The 11,504-nt window shown below is 21.8% G+C and overlaps 5 protein-coding genes and 1 non-coding gene across 10 annotated transcripts; 5 read left to right on the top strand and 1 right to left on the bottom strand.

The window, feature by feature from the left end:
• Positions 1 to 21: 21 nt before the first annotated feature.
• TfIIEalpha (transcription factor IIEalpha) lies at positions 22 to 2,342 on the bottom strand. 2 transcript variants are annotated; one of them, XM_086916252.1, is made up of 7 exons: positions 2,251 to 2,342; positions 1,772 to 1,929; positions 1,407 to 1,702; positions 1,017 to 1,243; positions 746 to 950; positions 422 to 650; positions 22 to 320 (listed from the first exon to the last, which is right to left on the bottom strand). In XM_086916252.1, the coding sequence occupies exons 2-7, from the start codon at positions 1,896 to 1,898 to the stop codon at positions 145 to 147; spliced, it is 1,260 nt and encodes a 419-aa protein (XP_086772378.1). In that variant the 5' UTR covers positions 1,899 to 1,929; positions 2,251 to 2,342; the 3' UTR covers positions 22 to 144. The 2 variants fall into 2 exon arrangements, with proteins under 2 accessions (XP_086772378.1, XP_003697324.1); XM_003697276.4 differs by having other exon boundaries at positions 2,081 to 2,309.
• LOC100863501 (rab-like protein 3) lies at positions 2,280 to 3,912 on the top strand. The gene is made up of 5 exons (XM_003697286.3): positions 2,280 to 2,441; positions 2,728 to 2,937; positions 3,017 to 3,165; positions 3,265 to 3,378; positions 3,479 to 3,912. The coding sequence occupies exons 1-5, from the start codon at positions 2,396 to 2,398 to the stop codon at positions 3,653 to 3,655; spliced, it is 696 nt and encodes a 231-aa protein (XP_003697334.1). The 5' UTR covers positions 2,280 to 2,395; the 3' UTR covers positions 3,656 to 3,912.
• Positions 3,913 to 4,255: 343 nt separating this feature from the next.
• Positions 4,256 to 6,840, top strand: LOC100863075 (putative ATPase N2B). Of its 2 annotated transcripts, none has more exons than XM_086916250.1 (8): positions 4,256 to 4,457; positions 4,544 to 4,937; positions 5,226 to 5,411; positions 5,520 to 5,761; positions 5,847 to 6,015; positions 6,080 to 6,220; positions 6,320 to 6,439; positions 6,554 to 6,840. In XM_086916250.1, exons 2-8 carry the CDS (start codon positions 4,557 to 4,559, stop codon positions 6,674 to 6,676), a joined length of 1,362 nt encoding a protein of 453 aa, XP_086772376.1. In that variant the 5' UTR covers positions 4,256 to 4,457; positions 4,544 to 4,556; the 3' UTR covers positions 6,677 to 6,840. The 2 variants fall into 2 exon arrangements, with proteins under 2 accessions (XP_086772376.1, XP_086772377.1); XM_086916251.1 differs by having other exon boundaries at positions 4,304 to 4,483.
• On the top strand, positions 6,554 to 8,872 carry Dera (deoxyribose-phosphate aldolase). 3 transcript variants are annotated; one of them, XM_086916255.1, is made up of 5 exons: positions 6,554 to 6,825; positions 7,656 to 7,834; positions 7,921 to 8,056; positions 8,122 to 8,498; positions 8,600 to 8,872. In XM_086916255.1, the coding sequence occupies exons 2-5, from the start codon at positions 7,661 to 7,663 to the stop codon at positions 8,762 to 8,764; spliced, it is 852 nt and encodes a 283-aa protein (XP_086772381.1). In that variant the 5' UTR covers positions 6,554 to 6,825; positions 7,656 to 7,660; the 3' UTR covers positions 8,765 to 8,872. The 3 variants fall into 3 exon arrangements, with proteins under 3 accessions (XP_086772381.1, XP_086772382.1, XP_086772380.1); XM_086916256.1 differs by lacking the exon at positions 6,554 to 6,825 and adding an exon at positions 7,208 to 7,332; XM_086916254.1 differs by lacking the exon at positions 6,554 to 6,825 and adding an exon at positions 7,301 to 7,591.
• Positions 8,873 to 9,039: 167 nt separating this feature from the next.
• On the top strand, positions 9,040 to 11,483 carry RpS4 (ribosomal protein S4). Its single transcript, XM_003697285.4, has 6 exons — positions 9,040 to 9,227; positions 9,693 to 9,951; positions 10,306 to 10,403; positions 10,497 to 10,668; positions 10,786 to 10,915; positions 11,303 to 11,483. Exons 1-6 carry the CDS (start codon positions 9,225 to 9,227, stop codon positions 11,427 to 11,429), a joined length of 789 nt encoding a protein of 262 aa, XP_003697333.1. The 5' UTR covers positions 9,040 to 9,224; the 3' UTR covers positions 11,430 to 11,483.
• Positions 11,101 to 11,234, top strand: LOC116415036 (small nucleolar RNA SNORA16B/SNORA16A family). Its single transcript, XR_004225593.1, has one exon. It is a non-coding gene; the product is annotated as a small nucleolar RNA SNORA16B/SNORA16A family (small nucleolar RNA).
• Positions 11,484 to 11,504: the final 21 nt, after the last annotated feature.

The following is an 11,504-nucleotide window of genomic DNA, read 5'->3' as shown; positions in this document are numbered from 1 at the left end:
AGAAAAAAAAATAAAAATAAATTTTTTTTACCAAACCCAGAAAATTATTTATTTTATGACTATACAAAATATTACAAGAATTTTAATAATTGCTCAGTCTTTCAAAGCATTGTTAAATATTTATCAATGCTGACTGCATTATAATTAATCGTACATATGCGAATAATATTCTTGATATGCTTGAATATATGCTTCTTTTTCTACAGGAGTCATTTCTGCTATTAATGCATCATTTACATCTGCAATGGCAACTGTCTTTCCTGCAACAGTTACAGTTGGTACAAGATCTTCATCTTCAGAATCCATGGTTTCTACCTCTCCTAAAAAATTTAAAAAAATTTCATGTTTTTTAAAATAATAATATCATTATAATAATAATTTTACAAATGTAATGTCTTTTAATATTTTATAAAAATCATACCTGTATCAATAGCTTGCATTTCAGTAATTTCTTCATTATCACTACTATCACTAGATTCTTGAGGCAATACAGATTTTATAGCAGCTGCTGAATTTGTTCCTCCTTTTTTCTCATGAGCTAATAATACAGACATTATATCTTCACCTTGTTTATTATTGGTTGATGTTGTATTAGTAGCAGTAGCTGCAGCTTTATCCAAAATATTTTCTTGGGTATTAACCCCATCAGGCTATAAGAATAAATTAATATGAAATATTATATTATTAATATATTATAATAATATCATTACTATTAATAAGATATCAATATTGAAAATAAATTTACCTGTGAATCAGTATTAATAACAGTACTTTCCATCATCCAAATTGGTCTTTCCTTTCTTCTATTTGTCACATTATCATCAATAGAATCATCACCAATTGTAACATCTACTCTTGTATCTTCTACCATAAAACCTGATGATCTTGTAGCTTCACCAGACCATTGTTCACCAGGTGCTCTTAGACTGCTTGGTTTTCTTGTATCAATACTAAGAAGAAGAAATATAAGTAATATATAAGATCATATTATTAATAGTTTTATTAAAAATCCATACCCTTTAATAGTATTTATATCAACTGGTTCAGGTTCCAATATTTCAGGAGCTAATTTAATACCTTCTACTTCCCTTAATAAAATGTATAAAGGTTCTAATTGTTCATTAAATTTAGCTAATAATAGTCTTGAATCTTTTTTAGGAAGAGCAGACTGATCTTCTTCCACTACTTCACGACAGTATGTACATCTAAATTCACCAGTAGTCATATCAAATAATTGATCTGCCTATATTATATCATGATAATGAGTATTTTATTACTAGTATATTTATAAAGTAATAAAACTGTATTTCACAAGTAATTTTTAAATTTTGTCTTTTTTTTATTTATTTTATGAAATCAAAAACTTTAAGAAACATTGCTATATAATTTATAAATGATATACATACCTCAAGATCAGTAAAAGTTTTCAAACAATTTGTACATTTAAAACTAGCTCTACTAGTTGCATCTCTTTCTTCAGTTTCCATTCTCTTTCTCATTAAATCTAATTTATATTTTACTACATTTACAAAAGTCTTATAATTAATAAAATAATAATTAACTTTTTGTGCTTTTCCATCTGATCCAGTTTCCATTTTTAATCTAACTTGTATGAATTTATCATTACGTAATGTAGATATTCTAGCTCTTAACATTTTACGTTCAAATTTTAAAAGTTCACAAATATCATCTTCTTTCATACCTAATGAAATAAAATAATATAATTTTAAATATATGATGATATATTTTAATTTATATATTTTGTACTTACATGGATTTCTAACTAACATATCAACAATCAATGCATCTTCTATTGTATAAAATCCACGTACAACCAAACGTGCTAATTGTTTTAAACTACTGGGAACTTCTGTAACAAGTCTTTCTTCACCACTCATTGTGTTAATAGTTATAACAAAATACAAGTTACTGAAAAAATTTTTATATTATTATTATTATCCTCCATATAATTTATATTTATTAATAAAATATATTTTATAAATGATTTTATAATTATATTTGAATAATATCATAAAATATATTGTTTAAATTTAATTTGTTATTGTAACAAAATACTAACCTTTAAAGTAGCATAAATAATACATTTATCATCAAATATGTCAAATAGATATCAATATAAATAAATTAAAATATATATCACAATAATAATTATACGTTCTCTCAAGAGAAATAAGAAAATAATAGAATAAAATACATTATTTTATTATTTGATTAAAAAAGACAAAATACCATTTCAACGGACGCTTGTTTATAAGTATAATTGCTTTTAGGTTATGTATTCATAATATAAAATTATCAAATGATAGCTTGTCAAACAACAGGAATATAAAAATAAAAAGATATACATTTTCATATGATTTAATGAAAATTATTAATGGCTGCAATTGATAAAGTTAAGATTATTGTCCTTGGCGATTCTGGTAAGAATATATATATATAAAGCAATTCTATAATACTCTTTGTTATTGTCATTATCTGTTATAGTATTTGTATATGATTATTTATTATTTTATTAATTAAAATGTAAACAAAATGAATTATATATTTATAATATTTTGTTTATATATAAATATATTTAATTTTTTAATTTTTTTAAATTAGAATTTATAATTTATGCGTTATATTTTATGACGTTATTTATAGGTTAATTATCTTCATAATTTTATATATTTAAGTAATTAGATATTTTCTTTTTTTTATTTTCAGGTGTGGGAAAAACATCATTAACACATTTAATATGTCAACAGCAACCTATTAATAATCCTTCGTGGACTATAGGTTGCTCAGTAGAAGTTAAATTACATGAATATAAAGAAGGAACTCCTAATCAAAGAAGATATTTTATTGAATTATGGGATATTGGGGGAAGTCAAAATCATAAAAATACAAGATCTGTATTTTATAATCCTACAAATGGTATATATATAAAATTTATAATATTAGGAATATAATATAAAAAATTTAATAATAATATAAATTTAATAATTATTTATAGGTATCATATTGGTTCATGATTTAACAAACAGAAAATCACAACAAAATCTTCAAAAATGGCTTGAAGAAGTTTTGAGTAAAGATAGCAATTATATGAAATCAAAATCATTTGATGATTTTGATCCTGAAAAATTTGTAGGATCTACACAAGTAATATATATTCTAAATATTATTCTAAACATAATAATATAATATATTGATACATTAATTTTTTTATATAATTTTGTATGAATAAAATTATCTTTCTAGATACCAATTTTAGTTATTGGTACAAAATTAGATCTAGTTGCTGAAGTTAGAACAAGTGTACAAAGACGTTCCTCAACTATTGCAGAAGAATGTGGTGCTGATGAAATATTTTTGGTATATTACTTTTTTTTATAATTATAATTATAATTAATATTATTTTATAAGATTTTTTTATTAATATTATTTTCAAATTTTTTTCATATTGTTATTGCAGGATTGTCATCAAGTGAGATCACTTGCAGCTGGCTCTAGCTCCTCTGTTAAATTAAGTAGGTTTTTTGATAAAGTTATTGAAAGACGTTATTATTCTCCAAAGGAAGGAATCAGTCCTGATAAACGAAAACTGCCAATATATATCCCATACAGTTCAAAAATTTATCACAATGATTAAAAACTTCACTAGATAAAAAATTCACTTTTTTTATTTTAGCATTAATAGAATTTTTATTCTTAAATTTTAACATTACATTCCTAATTTTTATGAAATACATATTTGTAGCAAAATGAAAATAAAATATAAATAAATAATTATTTTAAATAATTAAGATATTTATATAAAATATAATAAAATTAGACATTTTGAATTAAATATTAAATGTGTTTATAATTATATATATATAAGAAATAAATACTTATTTTTTTATATCATTGGAAGATAAATGATATTTTTTTCCTATTTTTATTTATATATAGATAGATATAATATATGAATAAAACTTTATATATCTCCCGAACTATGAACGATCATTAATAAAATATATTCGATGTTTCTATACTTTTTGATTACGTCATAATATAACGCGCGATAGATAATTTTTCAAACTAAATTTCACATTATGCATTTTCTTCTAATGGAATTAAAATATTATAAAAAGGAATATGAATTTTAATAAATAATATAAACGGAAATAAATGCATACATATTTGATTAAGCATTTTAAATTATTAAATTTTATATATTAATTAATGTCATGTTTCACAACTACCCTTTAAATTTTCTAGTCTAAGTATTCTATTTTGAGATAGATGTATGTAATGTATTTTTATACGTAATATAAAGGTTAACACACGTACATCATTATCTGTTAAATCATAAATTCGATTGAATATGTAAATTTCTTTAATCATATATACAGAAAAACTTTTCTTTATTAATTTTTTAAATTAAATGTATATTTATCAGGCAATTATTTGTAAGAATAAATATTTTTTTAATTTGGTAATTAATAATATATGTAAGTAATATATATAAGTAACGAATCACGAGCTTCTTTTTTAGAATATCTTTTTCTATGATGATGATGACTTATTTGTCAAAGAAATTTTATAATCGAAATTATTTTATGAATTTGTTATCACGATTTCAATCTTATGATTTTATTCAAAATTATGGATATGTTCATGATATTACATTGATTGAAAAAGGCCCAATTGCTGTTTTAAAAAATAAAATAGCAAAAGGAGAACTAATGAAAGATGAGCACCAAATGAAAGTTACTAAGACATTGCAAAATATTTATGAAGAAATAAGTGGATATAAACCTGAAGAATTCAGTTTATTAGACAAATGGCTAGGTAGAAAAAGAAAACAACCACCAAAAGGTCTATATCTTTATGGAGCAGTTGGTGGAGGTAAAACAATGTTAATGGATCTTTTCTACCAATGCTGCCAGGTATCTCAGTTAATAATTTATATAATTATTGCACATGGGGAGCCAAAATGTGTATTATTGATTATCAATATGATAATTCATAATATTTTTCAGCATAATTCATATAATATATCATATAATAAAATAATTACTGCAACAAGGATTTACTTTATCTAATGAAGGTAATAATATAAAAAAAAAAATTTTTTTAATTGTAATTATATATGGCTTTCCATATGCAGTACATAGCAAAATAAACTTTTAATTAAAAAAAAAAACTAATAATTATTTAAAAAAATATTTTTTTAGATCAAAAATAAGAAAAGAGTTCATTTTCATTCTTTTATGTTGGATGTACATAATAAAGTGCACGAAGTAAAGAAAAATATTGTACGAGATGTTAGTAGTACAAAACTTCAACCATTTGATCCAATACCACCAGTTGCAAGAAGTATTATTGAAGAAGCTTGGTTACTTTGTTTTGATGAATTTCAGGTTTAATTTAAAAATATATTATTCAATGATATATAATAATAATATTATATTAATATAATAATATTGTAATAATATAATATCTTATTAATAAAAACTTATATATCATAGGTAACTGATATTGCGGATGCTATGATATTAAAACGATTATTTACTGAGCTTTTTAATAATGGTGTAATAGTTATTGCAACTAGTAATAGGGCACCCGATGATTTATACAAAAATGGATTACAAAGAGGAAATTTTATTCCATTTATACAAGTTTTAAAAAATTATTGTATTATAAATTCTCTAGATTCAGGTATAGATTATAGATTGAAAACAGGTCTTGGAAATGAAAAAATTTATTTCATGTATGTATACTTATACATAGATAAAATATTAATAAAATATTTATAGTATAAAATATTTTTCTTTAAAGAAAACTAATTATTATAGAAAAGGAAAAGATGCAATAAGTGATGTGGATAAAGTATTTAAATATTTATCGTCAAAGGAAAATGATGTTGTGAGATCTCGAACAATTTCTATAAGAGGTCGTAATGTTACCTTCAAAAAAACTTGTGGACAAATATTAGATTCAACTTTTGAAGAGTTATGTGATAGAGTAAGTTGTTTTAAATATCTTTTATTAAATTAAGATGATTTATTATATGATATTTTATTTGTAGCCACTTGGTGCTAGTGATTATTTAGAATTAAGTCAAGCATTTCACACAGTTATTATAAGAGATGTACCACAATTAAATTTTCGTCTTAAATCACAAGCTAGAAGATTTATTACATTGATTGATACATTATATGATAATAAGGTATATATGTATATATTATCTTTATTCATTCTAGATATTTAATAATTTAAATTATTGTAAATAATTATATATAAAAATAAATAAAATCTTTTTTTTTAGGTACGAGTTGTGATATCTGCAGCTGTACCACATACAAAACTTTTTGTACCAGAAGGAAATAATGAATATACAGACGAAAAACGAATGTTAATGGATGACTTAAAAATATCACATGGTTCAGTAAGTTATATAATGAAAGTTTATTATTTTTATTGATTAAGAAATATTATTGATTAATGAATTTCGACCAATCTGCCATGAAGAAATAAATTTATAATTTTTTATCTTTAATAGGATGACTACAAATCTAATCTTTTTACTGGAGAAGAAGAACTTTTTGCTTTTGATCGTACTATATCACGACTTTCGGAAATGCAAACTACACAGTATTGGGAACAATGGCAATATTATAGATAATAATAATTTAAATTAATAAAAATTTTATTAGTCTGTTTGATAATATTATTATTTAGATAATTAAATTGCAAAATTATTGATAATAGATATTTTCAAAAAAGTACAATATTTCTTAGAAAAATGTAATATTCAACTATGATATATTAAAGGTATTTTAAACGAAATATTTAAAAATATTATAAATATATTTATAATATATTTATTTTTATTATATATATTTATTTATTTTATAAATAATTATAAATATTATGCAATAATAAACAACTACACATATTAAATATAGGAAATATATTGTGAAATATTTCAATAAGATATTATTTAAATAATATATCGAATATTCATTAATTGTTATAAAATAAAAATCAATCAATAGAATTTTATTTCATTATTAAAAGAATTTTATATTTCTTAAAATTTCAAAATTTTTTAAAAATATCTCAATTCTTTAATTATTTAAATAATGTTGTTTATATATATGTAATAAAAATTATTTTTGCAATTATATTTTGTTCAAATTTTAAAATATTTTGATAAGAATTGATATATAATTATAACATAAGATATAAATAAGTAGAGTATATGTGTTTACTTACTTAGTTGTAATATCAAGGGGAACATAATATTGAAGAGGAGATAACAAGAAGGTTTAAGATAAAGTAACAGAATAATATATATATATATATATAATCAATGTACATGAAACATTTTTTTATTATACTAGTAATCGCAAATTATAAGTCAGTTCAGTGTTATCAATTCTTAAAATGAATATTTAAACGATATCAATCATAAATTTAAAACACTTGCACTTTTCTTAGGCATTCATTTTTACGCATTTTACTCATTTAAATAAATCCAAATATTTTCAAGTATATTTTAAAACAAGTACAATGAATATTCAAAAATTGACAAATGGTAAAACAAATTTAAAAATTTTTAATTATTTTATATTCTTAAATTTTACATATTTTTGTTTTAGCTACAATGAATTTCGACCAATCTACAATAGATGAAAAAATTAATTCTATACGTTCTAGAGTTTATAAATTGGAAAAACATGTTAAAACTACTTGGTTGATAAAAGCAATAAGTTTTTTAGATTTAACTACTTTACGTAGTGATGATACACCAACAAAAATTGAAGCTTTATGTGTTAAAGTAATAGTCTATTTCATATTAAAATATTAATATTTAATATTTTTTTGAAAATATCAAAATTCTATAATTAATTTTTATAATTACAGGCAGTACACCCTCTTAAATTAGCAGATAAATCAAATTTACATACTGCATCTGTATATGTATATCCTTTGAGACTTATAGATGCGATAACTACATTGGAAAAACTTGATAAAGATCATAAAATTTCCAGAGCTACTGGTAAATATAGATTTAATATAATAGGTAATTATAATTTTTAATTATAATAATATATGATTTTCTAGTGGGTGGAGGATTTCCATCTGGACAATTTTTATTGGAAACACGACTTCGTGAGGTAGAATTAAATGTTGAATTAGGAGCTGATGAAATTGATATTGTTATCAATAGACCATTGGTATTAATGCACCAATGGCAAAAATTATATGAAGAATTGAAATTATTTCGTACTGCTTGTGGTAACAAATGTCTAAAAGTCATACTTGCTACAGGAGAATTAGGTAATTTGGAAAATGTATATAAAGCATCTATGATAGCAATGATGGCTGGTGCAAATTTTATTAAAACATCCACTGGAAAAGAAGCAATAAATGCTACTTTGTCTGCTGGAATTGTTATGTGTCGTGCAATTAAGGATTATTATGAATCTACACAAAAAAAGGTATAAATCTTTATTTTGAATGAAAAATAAGAAACCCATTTTTTTATATCTTTTATACATTTATCATTAAAATATATTTATTTTATCTATATATTATTTAGATTGGTTTAAAACCTGCTGGTGGTATTAAAGTTCCACAAGAAGCTTTGGAATGGATGATGTTAGTTCAAATGGAATTAGGAGAGGAATGGTTATGCAAAGATTTATTTAGAATTGGCTCATCTAATTTATTAGATAATATTATTGAAGAAATACAATTAAATTAATATGAAATAATGAAAGAATACAAAAATTTTCTATATAAAAACATTAAAATAATTATTGTAATTTGTCATTCTTATATAAAAACTTATTAAAAAATTTGTTATTATGTATATTATCATGCTTTTTATTTTTCCTTTTTATTTAAAAAATTATTAATTTTTAGAATTAGAAATATTAAAATAAGAAAATACTAACAATTATTTTAATACTATAATATATTACTATATTTATTATATAATTATGATTTGTAATTATTTATATAGTATATAGTATATATAAAAAAAAACATAACTAAAATTTAAAAAAAAATAAAAATTTTCAACTTAAAATAATGTAAATCATTTTTTAAAACATTTATTAATTTCGAATACAAATCCGCCATTTTAGCTACAGTGGCGTTGCGGAAAGTTTTGATATATAGAATCATAGCGTGCATGTGTCTTTTCCGTTTAGAAAATCAAGATGGTAAGTCTGATCATTTGTTGTCAATATAAAATCTGTTTACATCGATTGTATACTGTGTTATATTTTTTAATATCCAAGTAAAGAATAAACTAAATAAATTAAAGTGAATATTTATTTTTATATGATTTATTAAATTCGTTTAAATATGTGTAAATAAGGTTAAGATATGTATAAAAAAAAGTATTTTTAAATAGATCAATATTAATTATTAAATACATCAATATTTTATATAAATATTTATTAATGATCTATTAAGAAAATATATTTTTAATATAATTTAATTTATAATTATAGTATTAAGGAAAAGTAAAAAATAAAAATATATATAATGATAACAATCTCTATATACTCGCGTGTAGAGTTACAATAGATTAAATTGAATTATATATTTTTGATATTAAAAAGTTGATATTAAATTTTTATATATTTTATTAGAAATCATCAATAAATGAAAATTGATTTTAGGCACGTGGACCAAAGAAGCACTTGAAGCGTCTTAACGCGCCTAAAGCATGGATGTTAGACAAGCTTGGAGGTGTATATGCTCCACGTCCATCTACGGGGCCTCATAAATTAAGAGAATCTCTTCCTCTTGTTATTTTTCTTCGTAATAGATTGAAATATGCATTAACTAATTCTGAAGTAACAAAAATTGTAATGCAACGTTTGATTAAAGTTGATGGTAAGGTTAGAACTGATGCGAACTATCCAGCAGGTTTTATGGGTAAGTTATGAAATATTTTCTTTTTTAATTATAATAATATAATAATGTATTATATAAACTTGAAATGTGATAAATATTTAAAAAATATATAAGGCTATGAGAAATATAGAAGCTATAATACTTTTCAAATGATGAATTATAGTTAAATATTAGCCAATAGTAAATCATATCTTTTTTGGTCACAGATTGAATAAAATATTTTTTATGTATTACCCAAAAAGTGCACAGTTTATATATTATTATAATAATAATAGAAAAATATTTTTATAAGATATATATAATGTTTGTTTATGTATGTGCATGCTAAATTTAATTGTAATATATAATATATTAAATTTAATTTATTTTTTTTAGATGTTATTACAATTAATAAGACTGGTGAATATTTCCGATTGATTTATGATGTTAAAGGCAGATTTACCACTCATAGAATTACTGCAGAAGAAGCAAAGGTATTTAAATAATGGCAGTAAATCAGAGATAAATCAATGATTCAATGAAATCAATTTTTTGCGAAAAGATTATTTTAATTTTTTTTATTGTAGTATAAATTGTGTAAAGTTAAACGCGTTCAAACTGGTCCAAAAGGAATTCCATTTTTGGTAACACATGATGGAAGAACTATTCGTTATCCAGATCCTGTAATTAAAGTTAATGATACTATCCATTTAGATATAGCAACAGGAAAAATTTTAGATTCTATTCGATTTGATTCAGGTATAATATTTTTTTTGATATCTTATTTGTATTTTTATTTTTTTTAAATAATGTTAAATATAAAAATAATTTTTTAAAATAATTATATAAATAATTATATTTAAATAATTTTTTTAGGTAATCTCTGTATGATAACTGGTGGAAGAAATTTAGGACGTGTAGGTACAGTCGTTAGTCGCGAACGTCATCCTGGATCTTTTGATATTTGTCATATTAAAGATTCACAAGGACATACTTTTGCTACAAGGTATTTTGCATTTTCATTTTTATTTATATTTTATTTATTATTTTATATATATAATTAGAAACAACAAATAACATTAGCAAATAAGAAACAATAAATAAAATGTGTGTGTATATATATATATATATTATATACTATATTTATTTTTAATTTTAAATTTTTATAAGAAAAAAAATAAATTTATTTATGATGGCCATAATCGAAGCTATAATATATTATAAAAATTATTGTAGTCAAAAGATGGCCAAAATAAACTTCTTTAATATTGGTCACTGATTGTTCTTACATAGACTTTTCAGTATTACCCATTAAGAAAACATGATTATTTTAAAATTTGATTATTTTTTATATTGATTAATTGTTATAATATAATATAAATTATTTATTTAGGTTGAACAACGTATTTATCATTGGCAAAGGTACAAAGCCATACATTAGCTTACCAAGAGACAAAGGTGTTAAACTTTCAATTGCCGAAGAGCGTGATAAGAGGTTAGCAGCAAAGGGAGTAAATTAATGTACATTTGCAAAAAAACGTTCAATAAACCGAGAATTTCTTGGTGAATATAAATATTCTGCACCTTTATCCTAT

Source organism: Apis florea, unplaced genomic scaffold, assembly GCF_048593485.1.
Source record: "Apis florea isolate Af1SG1 unplaced genomic scaffold, ASM4859348v1 contig_3802_pilon, whole genome shotgun sequence".
Classification (NCBI taxonomy): Eukaryota; Metazoa; Arthropoda; class Insecta; order Hymenoptera; family Apidae; genus Apis; species Apis florea.
This window is presented reverse-complemented; position numbering and strand designations above follow the sequence as displayed.